The sequence below is a fragment of the Mycteria americana genome, chromosome 8 (genome assembly GCF_035582795.1).
Source record: "Mycteria americana isolate JAX WOST 10 ecotype Jacksonville Zoo and Gardens chromosome 8, USCA_MyAme_1.0, whole genome shotgun sequence".
Classification (NCBI taxonomy): domain Eukaryota; kingdom Metazoa; phylum Chordata; class Aves; order Ciconiiformes; family Ciconiidae; genus Mycteria; species Mycteria americana.
In genome coordinates, this window is record NC_134372.1 from 10,739,252 (window position 1) to 10,754,941 (window position 15,690).

The following is a 15,690-nucleotide window of genomic DNA, read 5'->3' on the forward strand; positions in this document are numbered from 1 at the left end:
CATTGGTAGAGCAGAATATCAATAGAAAAATACATACGCACCACTAGAAGTACTGTGTCAGGGAGGAGAAGGGGCAAAAGGGATGAGACATGGCATTAAGACAGAGAAACTTTGCCAAGTGAGTTTATTGAACAAGTGTTTCAGGAGCTAAGGAAATGAGACAAACTGAAGGAAAGTTGCCTTGGATCTAAAGGAACTGAAGGAAAGTTGCCTGAAGGATCAGCCCATGGGAAGTCACGTGCAAGGGAGGTTGTCTTCCTGGGCTGGACTGCAGCACAGACTTAACATTCAGTCATACTCTTGAGTTTGAGAGTCCTATTGCTTTCCCTGGTGAGAAAAGGAGAGAGAAGGATGAGACACAGAGTATATTCAGTGCTGAAGCCCTGTTCCTCCCTTCACCAGCCCAAGTGTTGGCTTAGTGTTGACTGGAGATAAAGGACAGCCTCAAAAGCCCAAATACTCCCTTTCATTATTATCATTAAAGGAAAGATTAAAGGTTTCACACATTTGATACAATCCAGTTGGTTTGGTGAAGTACTTTCTATATGCCCTGATGAGCTTGTGGGACAGATTATGTGCTGGTGAAAATGAGCAAAATATCTTTAAATTAGAAACAGGAGGCCACATTCAGATCATAGAAATGGGCCCTTTGCATTTTCCCTTAAAGTGCAAAATACCCATCTCCTTGCACAAGTCATGGTGCACCAGAAATGTCCAGTATATGTCCATAAGCAGTTAGTCAAAAACGCATTATGAAAACAGCCCTGCATTCGTAGTAGGTACAGAAATTGATCATGAAAGTAAGGGGTTTGCTCTTGTATGTACAGGTAGGCATTGCAGAAAACACATCTGTTGCTGTATGTTTTGCCATCAGAGCCGCAGTGGGCCATATATTCCATGGTGCAGATAGGAGAGACTTCTTGGAAGCCCTTGCAATGCTCCTGCACACAGAAGATAGACATGAGTCTCTCTGCCTGAGAGCAAACCGTGGTCCCCCCAGCATAAGGAATGACAGCCCACTGAGAAACTAAACTGTCTGTAACATCATAACCAACTCAAAGTTTCTTCCTGGTGGCAGATGTGATCTCATACTATTTTTGCTCACTGCCACATCTTTTCCTGCACAGTTACAGAGCAATGGGATGGACGTTGGCTGTTTTATGACCAGTGTGAAATTCCCAAGGGATCTCCTCAGGTCTGCACACCACCACTCCCCCAGTTTGTAACCCAGAGCAGAGGACAGTCCCCCATGAGTGTAACAACCACTGGACCTCACTCTTTGTTCCCGTCCTTTCCCACTCACTTTTGTAATATCCTCTTCACAACGTCCATTCTTGCTTTTGCCAACATTGCTCCTATGCTCCCTGGAGGAAGAAGACAGTCATTAGGCGCAACCTTCCCTATTACAACCACAGTGCAACAACATGACCTCGCTCCCACGTGGTGCACAGGAGATTTTCAGATGAATTAGCTTAGCATTGCCTGCACAGCACTAGCAAGAACATGCCCTTATGGACCAGGCACATGTCTTTTGGAATAACGCTCTCACCAGCTGATGCATCCCCCTTTGTGGGGCTCTGGGGTTGAACACCCATGTCAAACACCAACCAGGAAAATGGGGGTAGACAGACAGGACCCATCCAGCACAGGGTTTCAGAGAGAGCCCTTGCACATTACTTGGCACCCAAAGACAGATCCAAGCACCACCACTGCGAATTCCCCAGGGAGAAGGACAAGTACTCACAGGTTGTGGGCACACAGTGTGCACTCGCTGGCATAAGTGACACCATCGGTACCACAGATGGGGTCGTAGATCATCACACAGGCTATCAGCTGTCTGCCGTCCTCCAGCGTGGAAACTGGGTACTGGCTGCAGTCGAGCTGGGGAACAAAGATGGCAAAAGCTCCGGCACAGGCTCTGCTCTGTGCAAGGGTGCCCAGACACAACCCCCCCTGCTTATGCCTCTGCCTTTTAGGATCTGCCATAGGATGAATTATGGTTATATATTAACTCATTGTTCATGGAAAACTAGCAATTTCCTTTCACAGCCTTATGCTGGAGAAGACTGAATCAAGGCTTGAAGGTAGACATCACTCATTCAGCTTTGTATTTATCATGATGCCCCTATACGTTGCTGAACCTACCGCGATATTACAAAATGCAGCTCAAAAATAATCTGCAAATCAAAATGGCATGATTTACGCACTTCCTACGAGAGAGCTGACTGCGACCAAGGAGTTTTTCACAGCCCACAAGAATGGAGGGGAGATGTGCTGACAGGCCTTTTGTTGCAACAGGATGGCTCTGAGTGTTGAAATCTGCCAGCAGGACTGACAGCAATTGAAGCTGTTTTACACCGGTTGAAGAACTGGCCTTGCGTTTTAGCACTCCCAGTTTCTCCAGTGTGAGCTCTTCCTCCCTGATTTATGTATCTCACCCAGTCTGAGCACAGAGCGTACTCAGGAAACAAAGGAATGACATTTCATAGTTTGTTTGTATAGAAATGAAAAATCTGACTCGGGATGTTGACTCTTTCAAACACATGCTAATGAGATGGCTTTATTCTTCTATTCCCCAGTGAGTGTAAATAGTTTAGAGCTGGCCAAATATAGTTAATGTGGTATTTTTACAAGATTCATTGTTGGTGTACACTAGATTACATTGCATTTACAAAAAAAAACAGAGAGGGATTTGAATCTCCTAGTACATTAGGTATCAGCATTCAAAACACAGGCAATTTTCTAATCTTTGCAGAACATACTTTCATAAAATGCAAGCATCTAGAAGGCACTGGATACCCTGGCTCCTCTGCGTCCCCTTCCCATATTGCCAAAACAGACTGCTAAGTTCCTGCGGCAGCTATGATAGACTGCTGTGGGAAAGGGATTTCTTCTTGTAAAGCCTTAAATCATTTATGCTACCTGTCTGATAACTCATTCCTCACCTGTCCTCTCCTCTTTCTTTTCCTGACTGCGTGCAGGAAGTGCACAATGTTCCTGCTGCTGGGAGGGTGATATTCACCCACAAAAGGAAGGATAGCACAAGCTGTGACCCCCGGTGGAGGCTACACCACCAAAACCAACCAGCGTTTATTCCAGGTATGCAATCAGCACCAGCTCAAGCTCTTATTTTTCTTTAGGTTTCACTTACTTGGGGAACTTCATCTATGCACCTTCCATCATGCTTCTTGGCAACATTGGTTCCGAATTCACTGGAAGAGAAAGCAGAGTTAAAAATGCTCAACAAGTAACTCGAGCTCTCAGGGGGTGACCTCCAGGGCTTACATGTTATGGGCACACAGCGCACAGTCATTGCTGTAGGTGACACCATCTGTCCCACAGATCTCACGCAGGATGAAGGGGCAGGCTGTGATGGCTTCGCCAGTTTTGGTATTGCTCAGGTATGTGCTGCAGTCAACCTGGGGACATAAAATAACAATGCTGGGTCAGCTTCTGGGAGAGGGAAGAGTGCCTCATCTGCAGTCCGTCCACTCTGATCCTCCAGATTTTAAAGGCTTCTGCCAGAGGAAAATCAGAGTTTTTGTAAGTTTAGTCTTCCATTAGAAACGAATTAAGTAATTGTAGTTGGGTTTGGTATTGTCTGCTAACAGAGGGAAGAAAGGAACAGCTGGCTGAAAAGATTATTTCCCTAGAATAGTACATACACAAGTTTTAAAACAAGCATTTAACCCAAGGAATCTGATTTAAAGTGTTTGACATTAAGTCCAGCTTGACATAGTTAACTAAATCCAAGATTTTGTTTCTGCTTTTTCAAAACAGCAGCAAGAACTGTTTCACCAGCTCCTGTTGCAAAAATACTTACAATATATAAAATCTAACAGTTTAAATATTTGAGGATAAACAGGCAAACACCTACTGGAAGTCAGTCTACACTAGCTAAGCATCACTGACACTTCACTGTCATTTTGCATAGTTTTCCCAATGCAGCGTCTCTTATTACTCATATTTCCCACATGGGCAAAGAGCAAATTAAAGCAAAGATGGCATTTTAACAATGTGTCTTTACTACAGAAATTATATTGCAGTCCCTCAGGATGCATGAAATTATTTTTAGTGCTTTAGAGCTGCTCTGCATAAGCAGAATAAATGCATTGAGATATTATCAGCACATATTGTTACTGTGCAGGATAATAAAGCTATTTCTGTATGCATACCTGAAAGCAGATTTTCCCTGGCTGACCAGAGCACGAGGATTTTTTAACCTGCCTGTCTAGCGCAATGGAAGTCCTAGCACTGAATGAGTACACGGACATCTAACACAGCCTTCTGTCTTCCTCTCCTACTGTGCTAAAATGGGCAGCATGGTTCTTGGGCTGCCCCTGATGACTTCTGTTCAGAGATCTGCAGTACTGGGACATTTTGTTTCTGAAGTCCCGGCCTGTTCCTGTTCTCTCTTGCTCTCATGTACAGCACATTGGCAGCAGCCGCTGTGAGAACCACAGCACCAGCACGAGCCCCACGCATCACCCCTCCATGCATCCGGGAGCACGGCGGGTGCACTGAGCCCAGCCAGGGTCTTCCTGGAGACTGGAGAGAGTAGGAGATGGCGCTTATTTTATAGCTAGTTACACTTACAGGAATACTTTCCTCCTTGCATCTTCCCGCATGGCTTTTCTTAACGTGAGTCCCATGTTCTCTGAAAGGGAGAGGTTGGTGTTAGCGTGCTCACCAGCTAAGCCCTGTGACACCCAGGTGCCACAGAAAGCAAACCAAACTCATAGCCAATATATATGATAAAAGAGGCATCTGATTGCCATTAGCTGGTTCATTAGAACCAGCTTCTCCCAGTCATTAGCAAGCGTAACCCTAAGCAGTAACAGACCTATCAGGTCTCCTCACTGTGTGCTATGCAGCAGCGCGATCCACTCTTTCCTCTGCCCAAATACCACAGCCCTCATAGTGTGCTCAGACTGAGAGTTGGCTCTCCCACGGCTCCCCCAAGGAGCACAAACAGAGCATCAGGGAACAAAATCAAGGTGACAGGGGCTTCAGGAGGTTGACAGAGAAACAGAAAGAGACATATAGATATGTTCGTATCAAAAGAAAAGCTTTCTGGAGCACTAACTATGGCTCGTCACTCCAAAAGAGAGTCCTATGTACAGTACTTACAGGTTATGGGCACAGATGCCACATTCGTTGTCGTAAGTAAATCCATCTGTGCCACAGACTGGGAGCAGGATCCTTGGACAGCGTATCTGGGCTTTACCACCCTTAAACATTCTTGATGGGTATTGACTGCAATCAATCTACAAAAAGCAGGAGTGTCAAATCTGGGGAAGTCCTTGTTCTCTGAGAAAAACCCCAGCATAACCTCCTGCCATGTGTTTTATGCTGGGATGCTGAGACAACACTAGTGCTATGTCTCAGTTCTCTCAAAACCAGGCTGAGTCAGTTCTGCATGAATCCTCTCATGCACAGAGGGAACTGCACAGCACTGCATAGTTTGTGAGGTGCCAAATCACTAGCGTAAGTAGCTCAGTCAATCCCAAATGCAAGATATGCCAGAAAAGCAAAAAAAGAGAAAAACATAGTCCCCTTTTCGTTCTGCAGTAGAGATATAAACAAAATACCAAAATAGTGAAGGAATTTAGACTTTGCTGACAATGCATTTGAAGAGCATCCTCAAAGGAAGATCTAAGCCCAAACTGACCAACTTCCACATTTACGTGTTGGCATGTCCGAGACACCAGTCCTGGCACTTCTTGGGCGATACACTCAGATCAAAACTTCAGGTTTGCTCCATATACCAGAATATATCCCCACCCCAAAGGTCGGTGTAGGTAGGAACTCGTAATAAAACTCCGTACCTAGCTCCCATGAGCCCATCTGCCAGGGCTGTGTAGGCAAGGAGGGCCCAGAGGACACCTGCCTCAGGACAGATGGGATTTGTAGGCGTCCTCAACAAAAGGGACTGACAAGACTTAATAGACACGTGGAGAAAGCTAGGCTTCAGGCCAGCTCACTTTCAGAGTAGATATAGCTTCAGGGAACCTTTCAGTTGATACAGTTAAGAGGAGAAATATGCCTTATATTGAATACTTACCTCGGAAGTCTCCTGTCTGCATCTTCCATTATGCTTTTTGCCAACATGGGTCCTGAATTCTCTGGAAGAGGGAAACAGTAAAGTTGAGGAACTAAATGCTTAACCTCTTGGACACAGCCACATGCAAAATGAAGCAAACCATGACTTCAGACTCTATAAGAGTGTATCAGAATAGCTACATTACTCATTAACAAGCTCATCACATCTCATAACATGCAATTTAAAGCAATATTCTGAGTTATTCTTTCCTCTGCTCAGTCACTGCCCAGCCCACAGACTAATCCAAGGAGCTGCCATCTGACTCTTCAAGGTTTCCCCTCATGAGCACAAAGAAGGTATCACAAGGAAACTCAAGGTAAATCCAAAACCAATCCAGTTTCTTAAAGAAACAGGCATAAGGAGAAATGCAGAAGGATGGTTCTCAGGACTGCAAAGCATTGCGGGCTACTTAGAAGGAGTGCTCTACGTATGGCACTTACCCATTGTGGGCACAGATCCCACATTCATTATCATATGTAACGCCATCTGTGCCGCAAACTGGACTCAGGATCCTTGGACAGGATACTAATACTTCGCCATCTTTAGTGGTTGCTGTTGGGTACTTACTGCAGTCAATCTGACAAAATAAGGAGAATTAGCTCTGGTGGAGCCCTTGCTATGCAAGAAAAGTTGATTCAAAACCTTTTCATTCTGTATCCCAGCCTCCATTGTTTCTGCAACAGGACAAAGCCCTGATACACTGAAGCTAAATCTTCAGTTAGAAACAAGCTTTCGGAATATTATCCTAGTTATCTAGAGTCAAGAAAAAGGACTATCTTGGAGAAGGGATCCTTCAGGCAGAAGAACATGTACAAAATTTTGGGCCCTTTCTCATCAAAAAACAGTCTTCAATGTAGTGGGAAACATTTTTCACCAGCTGGAAATCTGACTAATACTGTTTTGGTTTGTGTTGGTTTTCTCCCCACTTCTCCAGCTCTGTGACTACTTATTACTTCAGATTCCCCGAAGTTAAGCACAGGGTTTGAAAGGATAGAGAAAAAATTATTATCTATCAGTTGGAAAATGGACTTTCTACATCCCAGAATTTTGGTGCTGAAATACAGAAGCTTCTCTTCCTAAGGCACCAGACTGTTGGCCTCATACAAATATATAACAAACTATACTCTATAAATATGTATGCTTAGTGCTCTTATGAGTCTCACTATGTCTGTGAAAGCAACCAGCATGGGAGTTTTGGATCCCTGTTGCCAAGGGTGGAAATACTTGTGATCTCCAGAGAGAAAACTGCCAACCTGCACAGCATATTGGCAAGAGAAATCTTGGGCCTTCCCCTCCCCTGGGCGCAAAAGCCAGCTTAGTACATAGGGAAGTGAGTTCTGCAGCACTGGCTCGCTGCAGCTTCTCATTTCATATCCATGTCCTTTCTCCTTCGTCGGTTTGGTGTGGTATGCATGGGGTGACCCTTTCTTTGGAGCAGGGAGGATGCAAAATCCACCCTCACTGTGCAGAAAAGCAAAGCATGGACTGGGACCTTGTAAGCCTTGTCATATGGTCCTCTTGCAGTTTCCTAGGGAAATCTGTGGGGTTCTCAGGATTCTATTAATAGCCCTAAGAGGTGGATTTTTGACTTCTATTGCACTTACAATCTCCTGCTTGCATTCTCCATCATATATTTTGCTAACGTTGGTGTGATGTTCTCTGAAAGAAAGAAATACTTTGGTTAGGAAGCCTTGGGAATAACTTTTCTGTAGGCACTGGGACAAGAAAGCAAGGTCCCACCCGCCTTGGGGGACACTACAACCGCTTGACTTGTCTGAATGCGCCCCGCAGATGGTAGCAGCAAACACATGGTATTTCCATATTACATGGTAATTACGTGTTAGGAGTAATTAGGTGTTACAAATAACACTTTGATCTCTTTGTGGCTCTGCTCTGGGTTGTCCTCTGGTTCTTTTGTGATTTCCCTCATGAGCACAGACAGAAAATGGGGAAGAAAACTCAGGTTGGCTGAGTTACAAGCAGCCAGCTCCAAAGAGACCTACAGAGACACCTGCCTTAAGAAAGACTAGTGTTTTACAGAAGTGTTTCTGAGAGCCTTAATTATTGCTAATTATCCAGAAGGATATTCTATGCACAAGACTTACGCATTATAGGCACAGAGCCCACATTCGTTGTCATAAGTGAAGCCATCTGAGCCACAGATTGGTTTCAGTATCCTTGGGCATGCTACCATGACATGATCATCTATTACAGTTCTTCGGTACCTACTGCAATCAATCTGTAAAAATAGCAGAGAGAGAGAAAAAAAAAACCCCCACATTTTCAATAGAAAGATATAACACCCCTACATAGTCTGCTTACCCTCCCTCAACCTTTGTGGACAAATCCAGCATCAAACTAATTCCACTATCAAAAGTGGAAGCCAGAGTCAGTTCTGTGGAAATTCCTGCTGAAAAAAAAATGCACAGCAACAAGGACTGTGATTTGGATTTGGCGAGGTCCTTCATAAGACCCTGCTGGAGCTATCCAGGTGGTGAGATCCAACCTTCAGCCAACACAACATTTTCATTTTATTCCAAATTACAGAGGCTAGAAGTCTGAATTAGAAAATGCACAGATGCATGGTACCAGATAGCCCATAAAAATCCTCTCAACTTTGGTTATCATCAGATTTTAATTCCCTTTGGGCTGCGCAGACCAGCTGTTCACGTTCCATTTTCCTCTTGTGGGGTGTTTGAACTGTCCCCTTTTACAGCCAGCTGAAGTCTTCCATGGACTTTGTCTTACCGTAATAGATTTTGGCTCACATTCTCCATCATGTGCCTTCTCCACACTGGCCCTGTGTTCCCTAGAAGAAAGCAGACCTCTGTCAGGGATCGCAGAGAGCAGCATTGCCTCAAGGCTGGCAGTGTTGGCACCCAGCTGCTAACTCACATGCTCCTCTGCCCGGTCCATCTTTGGGGGATGAAGCTGTCACCCTTACCCTGAGCCCCTTGCCCTGCGGCTTCTGCTAGGTTTCCAGCAATACTTACTTGTTGTAGAGGCAGATCCCACACTCGTTGCTGTATGTGGTGCCGTCGGTGCCGCAGACTGGCTTCAGGTTCCTCGGGCAAGCTAACCAGACTGTCCCATCCTTGCCGATGCCGCTGGAATACTGGCTGCAATCAACCTGCGAAAGCAGCACAGGATCAGCCCCAACATTGGCTCCCTCATGGAAAGAAACCCCCATGCAGCCTCCCACCACTGCAGCCACGGCACCTGCAGCTCCTGCCGGGAGGTAAATTAGAGGTATTATTTTGAATCTGCTCAGGCAGTCAGGAGGAGTGAATCTTCTCTACAGAAGTTTCTGATTATGCTTTCCTGCCAGGGTCGGGGGGAGGCATGGCACGGAGGAAAGACTGCTGTGGGTGAAAGGGTGCCTAATGAAGGCAGCTGGTAATTGGGAGCCCGGCTGTACACCAGAGCCCCTCAGCTCAAAATCTAATCATTTCAAACCATGCTGCAGCCTCTGGTGAGTTACAGGAGTCTCGTAACTGCATGGGAAGAACCTGCAGACAAATCCATTGCACAGACCCTGCTGTTTTCCTCTCTGGGATATAGGTATCGAAAACCTATGCAAGGAACACAGTTCTGCGGGTCTTACTGTATAGAAAAAAATCACCAGAATCACAGTCTTTGATGCTTTCAAGCATATCATCTTAAGTCAGTATTCCTCATGAGGAGGTAACCTACTGCCTTTGGCTTGGAGTAACTAAAATATGTCTAAGAGTTAATATAATAGGATTGTGTAATTATTTCTCGCTTTCTTAATTTTATTTCCTGAACTGAAAATATTGTAAAAAATGGGGGGTTCTTTTACTTTCTCATGAAATTTGCAATATCATTCAATCATGCACTAGCAAATATTATTTGAACAGCCAAGCTCTCATTAGATTTAATCCACTTGCTCATCAGGTAATTACATACTGTTTCTACTTTACCAGAAACCTGGAAGAGAAAATAGAACAGAATAAATAGATCTGTAGCTCACCTCAACTCCAAAGGCAATACCTGAAAAAAAAATGGAGACAGAAAAGAAAAAAAAAAAAAATCAAATTATTGATACGCAGAGAAGATATATGTAAATCTTTTCATGGAACTGTTAAATTCAGTGACTGTTGTTGACTAGCTTCTTGGGTTTAGGAAAATATGGAGTTTTACATTATGCCAGTAAGTGGTCCTAGGATGTGTTAAAAGTTACTAAATAAAGTTTCATTGCACTTTTGAGGGGAGATAAAACAGGGGAGAGCACATATATTAATACATCCCTAAGATGTTACAGGGAAGCGATACAGGTACTTTCAATTTGATACTCTTGGATTTAAACCTCTTCTAAGAGACTTTATATTTGACTTTCAAAAGTTTGGACGTGTGTGTTTAAGATGACTGTCGACCACTAGCACTGTCCAACTCCAAACACATCCTTGCCAGTGACCAGGAACAGCACAGTAAACTTACAGAGCAATCCTAGAGGTTAAAGTTTGCATTTATATTGCTTACATGGATAATGATGCCATTTCTAACAGTTTTACTTTGCCCTTATACACAGTACTCCCATGTGCAAGCTCCTACCCTGCACTAGGACTGCTCCTTCAGCAATTGAAGGAAGCAATCCTCCTACAAACCAAGAAGATGAAAACAGTTGCCTGTATGAGGTTTGCTGAAACCTCAGTCTTGAAGTCTAATTTTTTGCTACACTCTCTCAGGAAAAAGTATTTCTTCATGGAATAAGGCTCTCCTCCACGTTACAAGACCCAAATACTTTTACTGAAATGAAAACTCAGCTCTGGTTCATCTAGATCGATCTCTGCAATATCCCAGGAAATACTCACCTAAGCAGCAGCAAAGGGCTAGAGCTGCCTTCACGAAAACCTCTGTTATCTTCATGGCAGACAGAGATAGCACTTCAGAACAGACTGCTAGCTCTCTATGCAGGGGAGGAAGATTGCAGGTAGAAGCAGGAATATATAGCACACCATGATATCAAGTGGTCCCACCTTATTAGGTAATGCTCCAAGTCTGTCATCAACATTCAAAGCCAAAAATATATTTACCCAGCTCTAGGTTTCTAGCTAATGATTGACACAGGCATGTATACCAGGAAGGGGCCTTTTGCATGGCTTGAGGGGAGCGTGGAGCGTGCCAGGACCCCTCTCCTCCTGGATGGATCTGCCCCAGCCCTGGGCTGTCCCTCACAGGGCTGTGGCACGTTGCAGGCTCATATCTACCCTGCAACTGGCTAAATGCAATTAGATCTTTCTCCTCCTCTATAGTTTTCAACTGAGCTGCCAGCGGATAGCCAAAACCCTCGTTATTTAATCTCAGAGCATGATTTTGTACTCTTCGCTGCTGCATTTCATCCCAGTTTGAGCCCAGGCAATTTCAGCCCAGAAGGTCACCCTGTGCTCTGCGGGAGAAATCCTCTCTTCTCCTGGTTTAAAAAACTCAGCAGTGCTCTGCTCCATGTGCCAACTTTTTCTATACTACAGCAAGGAGCAAAAATATTAAGTTTGGTCCTAAAATCTCTTGTGACATTAGAGAGATCTCTACTCGTATATCTTGTTTTCCTTCCTTCCCCCTGATATTCAGCCCCGATGTCTCCTGCCCTGTCCCTTATGTCAGTTCCACCAAGTGTCAAGGACTCCAGACCTTTGGACCAATGCAGGCCTCAGCTACAAGGACCTCTGTTCATCCTGATTACAATATCCATCTCTCAGGGCTTATTCCAGCCAAGACTATCATCAATTAATGCTTCCTGGCAGAGGAAAATGTATCTTGACAACTTAATTGCCAGACTCTGTAAAAGCTGTCATGGTCAAGTGAATTCCTGCCAATGTCCACAGAGATGACACCTGAACCTTATCGGAAAGGAGATATTATTTTCAAAGCAAATCTGCAGTTAAAATAGATTGACTCAGCATGTTCTGTCAAGATCAAAGCAATTCTCTTCCAACTAAGTTATTAAATTTGGGGAATAGTTTGCAACAGGAGACAGATTAAAGGGACAGAACAGCAAACACCTGTCAAGGATCTAGAGAAGGAACTGGGATCTAGAAAACATCACCGCAGCAACAGCATGTGCCTGCTGTCCCCCGGCTCGGCCGAGGCACATAGTGGCTCAGCTTCAGGCTCCTGCCTTGTGCACAAGGAAGATCTATGCTGCGACTCTACAAGCGAGCTGCCTGCTTCACAGAGAGCCATTCAGCAGAGCTTTTTCCATCTGCCATTTGTGTGGCAGGACAGAGCCTTTCAGGACTTGCTGCACCTTCTGGTGCAGCACACCCCACCCAGGCTGGACAGGGAGGTGCAGGAGATGGAGACCTTTGATTGTCCCCATGTGTTTACGTCCTTGTGTTTGTGCAATCCCCACTCGCAGTCACGCTGTGTGGTCTACCTGTTTACTTTCCCTTTGCCGGGCATGTCGGGAGAGGGTGGCTTTGCAAAGCCCACATGGCCGAGCAGCCCTGGAGATGGGCACTCTGCTCCTTCCTTCTGCTGCCTCTCCAGGTTACCTCTAGTCACAGCGGTGAATCATCTGTCACCATTTCTGCAGAATTTCACTGACACAGGCCAAGAAAGGAAGTGACCCCTTTGAGGCCAGAAGGCAATAAAGCAAACTCACCTGTTTTTCAGAAACTAAGTAGAAATCGTCTATATTGTAACAAACCACGCATGCAGTTGTTACTACACCTAACACTAAACTGTTTATTTTGGGACTTTCAATGTCAAGGTGAATTGTGAATTCTCATCTGAATTTGTAAATTGCAAGTAGATGCATTTACATCTTACTATTTTCTGTGAGCACCTTGAGTGGAGTTGCTCATACCTTCATGCAGGGGAAAGCATTGAAAGCTCTTGTGTTGTAGTCCTGGTGGGAGGGGTGGGCGGCAGGAAGGCTCCTGCAGCAGACTGGAGCTGGGAGATCCCAAAGAAATGGCCTGGACGAGAGCTCCCTGTAATAGGGAAGCCCTCCCAGGAAAGGACGGATGTGCTAACAGATGCCACACAGGAGCTCTAAAGAGAGGAAAGAGAGAAGCCCATTCACCAGTCCCCAGAATAAAAGCAGATAGGCCAAGAAGCAGAAGTTGTGATAATCAAGGCAAATCATAGAATTGCTTAGGTTGGAAAAGACCTTTAAGATCATCAAGTCCAACCGTTAACCTAGCACTGCCAAGTCCACCACTATACCATGTCCCTAAGCACCACATCTACACGTCTTTTAAATACCTCCAGGGATGGTGACTCCACCACTTCCCTGGGCAGCCTGTTCCAATACTTGACAACCCTTTCGGTGAAGAAATTTTTCCTAATATCCAATCTAAACCTGCCCTGGCACAACTTGAGGCCATTTCCTCTTGTCCTATGGCTTGTTACTTGGGAGAAGAGACCGACCCCCACCTCTCTACAACCTCCTTTCAGGTAGTTGTAGAGAGCGATAAGGTCTCCCCTCAGCCTCCTTTTCTCCAGGCTAAACAACCCCAGCTCCCTCAGCCGCTCCTCATCAGACTTCTGCTCCAGATCCTTCACCAGCTTCGTTGCCCTTCTCTGGACACGCTCCAGCACCTCAATGTCCCTCTTGTAGTGAGGGGCCCAAAACTGAACACAGTATTCGAGGTGCGGCCTCACCAGTGCCAAGTACAGGGGGACAATCGCTTCCCTGGTCCTGCTGGCCACACTATTTCTGATACAAGCCAGAATGCTGTTGGCCTTCTTGGCCACCTGGGCACACTGCTGGCTCATATTCAGCTGGCTGTCAACCAACACCCCCAGGTCTTTTTCCACCGGGCAGCTTTCCAGCCACTCTTCCCCAAGCCTGTAGCATTGCATGGGGTTGCTGTGGCCCAAGTGCAGGACCTTGTACTTGGCCTTGTTGAACCTCATACAATTGACCTTGGCCCATCGATCCAGCCTGTCCAGGTCCCTCTGTAGAGCCTTCCTACCCTCAAGCAGATCAACACTCCCACACAACTTGGTGTCATCTGCAAACTTACTGAGGGTGCACTCGATCCCCTCGTCCAGATCCTTGATAAAGATATTAAACAGAACTGGCCCCAGTACTGAGCCCTGGGGAACACCGCTTGTGGCCGGCCGCCAACTGGATTTAACTCCATTCACCACAACTCCTTGGGCCCAGCCATCCAGCCAGTTTTTTACCCAGCGAAGAGTACGCCCGTCCAAGCCATGAGCAGCCAGTTTCTCCAGGAGAATGCTGTGGGAAATGGTGTCAAAGGCTTTACTAAAGTCTAGGTAGACAACATCCACAGCCTTTCCCTCATCCACTAAGCCAGTCACCTTGTCATAGAAGGAGATCAGGTTAGTCAAGCAGGACCTGCCTTTCATAAGCCCATGCTGACTGGGCCCGATCACCTGGCTGTCCTGTACGTGCCATGTGATAGCACTCAGGATGATCTGCTCCATAACCTTCCCCAACACCAAGGTCAGGCTGACGGGCCTGTAGTTCCCCTCATCCTCCTTCCGGCCCTTCTTGTAGGTGGGCGTCACATGTGCTAACCTCCAGTCAGCTGAGACCTCCCAGGTTAGCCAGGACTGCTGATAAAGGGTTGAAAGCAGCTTGGTGAGCACTTCCACCAGCTCCCTCAGTACTCTTGGGTGGATCCCATGCAGCCCCATAGACTTGTGTGTGTCTAAGTGGTGCAGCAGGTCACTAACCATTTCCCCTTGGATGATGGGGGCTTCATTGTGCTCCCCGTCCCTGTCTTCCAGCTCAGGGGGCTGGGTACCCTGAGAACAACTGGTCTTACTTCTAAAGACTCAAAAGACTTACTTTTAAAGTACCTCAGCCTTTTCCTCATCCCTTGTCACTATGTTTCCCCCCGTATCCAATAAAGGATGGAGATTCTCCTTAGCCCTCCTTTTGTTGTTAATGTATTTATAGAAACATTTTTAATTGTCTTTTACAGCAGCAGCCCAGATTAATGGGCTTTGGCCCTTCTAATTTTCTCCCTGCATAACCTCACGATATCTTTGTAGTCCTCCTGAGTTGCCTGCCCCTTCTTCCAAAGGTCATAAACTCTCTTTTTTTTCCTGAGTTCCAGCCAAAGCTCTCTGTTCAGCCAGACTGGTCTTCTTCCCTGCCAGCTCGTCTTTCGGCACATGGGGACGGCCTGCTCCTGCGCCTTTAAGATTTCCTTCTTGAAGAATGTCCAGCCTTCCTGGACCCCTTTGCCCCTCAGGACTGCTTCCCAAGGGACTGTCAACCAGTCTCCTAAACAGGCCAAAGTCTGCCCTCCTCAAGTCCAAGACAGCAGTTCTGCTGACCCCCCTCCTTACTTCTCCAAGAATTGAAAACTCTTATCATTTCGTGATTGAAATAATAATCAAATTATCGAATAATCGATTGAATAATGCTGAAACACTCAGGTACCCATACACAGCAGTTGCTTGGTGGGAATGAGTGTCACAGGGACGTAGGGAGAGCGAGAAAAGGGAGCTCTGCAGCAGACCCAGAGGGGCTTCGCTGCACAAACAGTATCAGGCTTTCTACATCATGACTCAGTTCTTGAAAAAGCAAATACCCCTAAACTGCAGGATTTCTGGCACTATCTGTGGCAGACTGCGAGAGGTCT

The 15,690-nt window shown here is 45.8% G+C and overlaps 1 protein-coding gene across 1 annotated transcript; it reads right to left on the bottom strand.

The window, feature by feature from the left end:
* Nucleotides 1-281: 281 nt before the first annotated feature.
* Nucleotides 282-10,990, bottom strand: SPINK5 (serine peptidase inhibitor Kazal type 5). Its single transcript, XM_075509706.1, has 16 exons — nt 10,936-10,990; nt 10,095-10,114; nt 9,097-9,233; nt 8,852-8,912; nt 8,209-8,342; nt 7,708-7,762; nt 6,544-6,680; nt 6,065-6,125; nt 5,131-5,267; nt 4,597-4,657; nt 3,286-3,419; nt 3,152-3,212; nt 1,745-1,881; nt 1,304-1,364; nt 826-941; nt 282-327 (listed from the first exon to the last, which is right to left on the bottom strand). The coding sequence occupies exons 1-16, from the start codon at nt 10,988-10,990 to the stop codon at nt 282-284; spliced, it is 1,413 nt and encodes a 470-aa protein (XP_075365821.1).
* Between the last annotated feature and the right edge of the window lie 4,700 nt (nt 10,991-15,690).